This window comes from Halyomorpha halys, unplaced genomic scaffold (assembly GCF_000696795.3).
Source record: "Halyomorpha halys isolate HHAL.00 unplaced genomic scaffold, Hhal_1.1 Scaffold42.1, whole genome shotgun sequence".
In the NCBI taxonomy this organism is placed as follows: domain Eukaryota; kingdom Metazoa; phylum Arthropoda; class Insecta; order Hemiptera; family Pentatomidae; genus Halyomorpha; species Halyomorpha halys.
The window spans coordinates 1,089,484-1,093,443 of record NW_027114384.1 but is presented as its reverse complement, the minus strand read 5'-3'; the positions used below and the strand labels follow the sequence as shown (position 1 = coordinate 1,093,443).

Here is a 3,960-nt window from a genome sequence, read left to right as displayed (position 1 = left end):
AATCAGGAAGATCGTTGATATAAATGGAGAAAAGGGTTGGTGAAAGTGAGGAGCCCTGAGGAACACCTTGCGACAGAAGCAGGGGAGAGGAAAGAGGTTTATTCGGAATGACGACTGTTGGGGAACGATGGGACAGGAAGGAGAGGAACCACTTTAGGACACTATTTGACATGGAAAGGTTTTGAAGTTTATTAAGGAGGATCTTATGACTAACACCATGAAGTGGCTATGTAACATTTTTTGAATCTATAGTGAGGATGAAGGTGCCTATCTAGCTTGTGTGGGGTACTATAACATCAAAATCCAATTAATAACTGAGATGTATAAGGTAATGTACACTTCAAAACATAACAAGCTCCAACAAAAAAAATTGATCCTTGGTGGGTACTTAAACCCTGGGAAACAGTGGTCAAGATTTAGAAAAACTACTAACACTTGTCAAAGCATAGGAACTTTTTAAGAGGTAATGGATACAAGATGGTTCAGAGCTGGTCTAATTCAATTAGACTGGTGTGATTGGTCATGAGAAAAGGACGTTAGGATAAGCCTCAGGAAGTCAGGTATGACCCTCGATGAAAACATATTCGGCACTCAGAAGCCACAGAAGCCAAGCAGAAGGAAGAATAATACGCTCACTACAACCCAAAGAGGGATGGCCTGACGGATCTACAAGAATAGTAGGTCGTTTAGGCACATCGAGCTCGATAATAAAGTAGGACAGAGTTAAAGGGAGAGGGAAGGAAGGCTCATTAAAGAATGGGTTAGTCAGAGTTCTTGGACATCAGGACTTGATTACTGTATGTACCACCCGCCCAGCTATAGGTTTTCATGTATGATGTAAATATATAATATTCAAGACCATCAATATGAATCATGTTATTATATTATATTATCCATGGATGTAGTCAATGTAAACAAATACTTTGTTTCTTTGTGTAACTTTGAGGATTATATTACTCAATACCACACCACAATAATATTTTAGAAAGATATCTAATTGGTAATCACGCAATGTCTTTGGAAAATTAATCCAATAATAACAGTTTATATTAAATTAATATCAATAATTCAGGATAATTTCCAACAGTAATTATCCTGGCATCTTAGGCAGGAACGTTAATTTTTGACTAAATATTTTGTTCCCTAGCTTAACGATTCGCGCCTCTGAGGTTGGAAATAGATAAAGATAGAATTTACCATTAGTAACAAGCTCCTCGAATAAGGACTCTGTTGTCCTGTCCGGCGTAAGGTCCTTTTCCTTCTTCTTCTTACTCTTTTTGCCGCCCCTTCTTCCTTTTTTACCAGCCTTCTTTCCCTTCTTGGATTTTCTTGACTTGTCTCTGTCCAAGGCGGCCTGGAGAGCTTCCAGCTCTGCTCGTAGTTGATCGTCCACAATCTAAAACATAAACTACTATAAAGGAGATTGTTGGAAGATTAGGGTTAAAGCAACAAAGACTGGAAATATATTGTCCAAAATGCATTATAGATATGCTACTACAGTGTCGTATAAAATAAAGTTTATTTATATTATATGAAGGGGTAACATTGAAAGAATACGGCATATTATGTACAACTACTATCTACAAGCTACTATATACAACTTGTCTCCATGATTTTTCTTCAAAAGCTGTTTTTAACTGATATTTTAGAATCTAGGATGATTCTGATTTCTTACGAAAGGAGAAATATATGTGCATTATGAAAAAGTGGGGATAGGCTAGAATTAGAGGACGGATGATCCCTGTAAGCAGGAATCTTTCAGGAATTTGGAATAGACCAAGCAGGGTCTATAACAGCTTTCTATGTTATATTTTGTAGGGTGCGTGACGCAAAGAATACTCAGGCGATTGTAAAGCGAGGGGTTACAACTAATGCAGAACTGGAAGATTTTTATAAAAATATGAAATCAAGAGAATGTAAGTCTTGTTCAGTCCCAAAAGGTTTAGATCGTATATTTTTATGTTTTAGGCTTATATCTGTTCATAATTAAGGTCTTCACTTAAACTTTTTATGTAAACATTTATATTAATAAATATTTTTGTAGTGTAGCGCCAAACGCGTCTCAATATGTGACTAGAAAAACAGTCCCAACGATACGAAACAGTCCCAACGGTACCAAACCTTTCTGAGCTCAGACTCCACTTCGGCAGTCTTCTCCCTGCGGACCATGTCAATGTAGTAGTGCTGCCTGGGATTGGTCGACTCGTCCAAGGGCCGCCAGATCTCGTCGTACTCCGAGCATGAAACCATCAGCAGTGTTAAGAAGTTGGAGGGTGACATCCTGAAACCTGGATCCTCTTCTTCCTGATTCTTCTTTATATCGTCCTCTTTGCCTTTCTTGGCCTTTCCTGCGAAAAACAGGGACTTCAGGATCAAATGAACTTAATATTACAAACATTACTCATACTTTGCCATGATACCACTACGCTCTGACCTTTACTACCCCTCGAACTAGGGGCCGTGGACTTTGACCTGTCCGACTCTGCCTGCCCCGCCTGACCCTTTAAGACCAGGGCAGAGCCCCCAGCCTCCTCTGAAGGCAGATCGGGGAACTTGCCCGTGCTCTGCTTGAACCCCATCAGCCAGCTTCGGATTTGATCCGCCATCTCTTCCATCATCACCGGCCCTTTATCTTTCTTTATCTGTAACAACACCACATTACTGATACTGTCATTGAACCAATAATCAACGATGTTATATCAATTAAATAAACACCTCCTCCCTCTCCCTTATCAAGGCCTCCTGATACTCTTCCTCCCGATTCCTTTGGACTCCCCGCCTGTACTCCTGAACTTCGAGGGCCTTCTCTTGTTCCTCCGTCACAATGTGAGAGCTCGGCAGCATTCCTGGAACAAACATAAGTATTATAAACGTCAAATAAACTACAAAAAATATTTTTCAATCCGATAAATGATTGTAATCTATTGAGAAAGGACTCTTGTATATATGTTTCTTTCAAGAAACTTCATATTGAATTCTGCTAACGCAACTTTATACAAAATATTATCGTATTTATCCAACCTATTGTGGATTCTCAGCACCATTTGGACTCTTAGAACTTTATTCTTCTGATTCTTAAAGACATTGGATGCCACAAGTCCTTTAAGGTTGGTAAAAAATTTGGAAAAAGATTCTCCCTGATCATGAGGATTTTTTTGTTTGGGATTCAACGTCCTTGTTCTCCAGCTTAGGGCAGGAAATACGGGTTTTTGTACAGTACCAACCTATTCTAGCCAGAGTGAGGAAGTTGAAATTTAGGGCCGTCTACAGCTTAGTTGAGGCGTAGGTCTTGCAACCTCGTAACTGCAGCGAAACCAGTTTTAGGGGTCGACTTTTTCTGTCGGTCCGACGAAAATAAAACTTGACTTTGAATGCCTTTCGCATCACACTTCAATGGTTTTGGGTTGAACCCTGATATATCAAGAGATACGTAGGGACGATAGTTGAATAGTGGAATTAAAAATATAAACCTGTGCTGCTACAAACCATGAAGGTTCAGGGGTGCAGTACTCTGTAACCAAATACTGTTACTAGGCCCACGGTTGTGAAAGGAGGTGATTTGGTCAGAATCACACTCGAATGCATGAATTTTAGAGGGGGCTGACTCACGGTTACAGTGAAACAGAAAATAATTATCTACCACAGCCGGATTCGAACCCGGATCATTGAAGGTATTAGCACAGTGCCTTAACACTGACCTTCCCGCTCTTTTACTGTAGAAATAATATTTCAATTTTTAAGTCAATAAATTTTCAGTCACAAATATAACAGAGAATATAAATAATATTATATGTATAAGGAAGGATCTACTCCAGGACAAAGGACTAACTCCAAGGACCTGGTTTCAGATCCCAGCTGCGGCAGATAATTATTTTTTGTTACACTATAGCCATTACTTAACTTAAGTAACAACCCTGTGGTTACCTTAACTTAAGTAACAACCCTGTGGTTACCTTAACT

At 39.4% G+C, this 3,960-nt stretch overlaps 1 protein-coding gene across 1 annotated transcript in view; it reads right to left on the bottom strand.

Moving 5' to 3' along the window:
- Positions 1–3,960, bottom strand: part of LOC106688320 (dynein regulatory complex protein 11) — a 37,699-nt gene that overhangs the window by 20,377 nt on the left and 13,362 nt on the right. Inside the window, exons 5-8 of the mRNA XM_014432737.2 lie at positions 2,716–2,846; positions 2,435–2,642; positions 2,122–2,348; positions 1,198–1,396 (exon numbers count right to left, since the gene is read on the bottom strand). Of these exons, the coding sequence (XP_014288223.2) occupies positions 1,198–1,396; positions 2,122–2,348; positions 2,435–2,642; positions 2,716–2,846 (765 nt within the window). The remainder of the gene's footprint in view (positions 1–1,197; positions 1,397–2,121; positions 2,349–2,434; positions 2,643–2,715; positions 2,847–3,960) is intronic.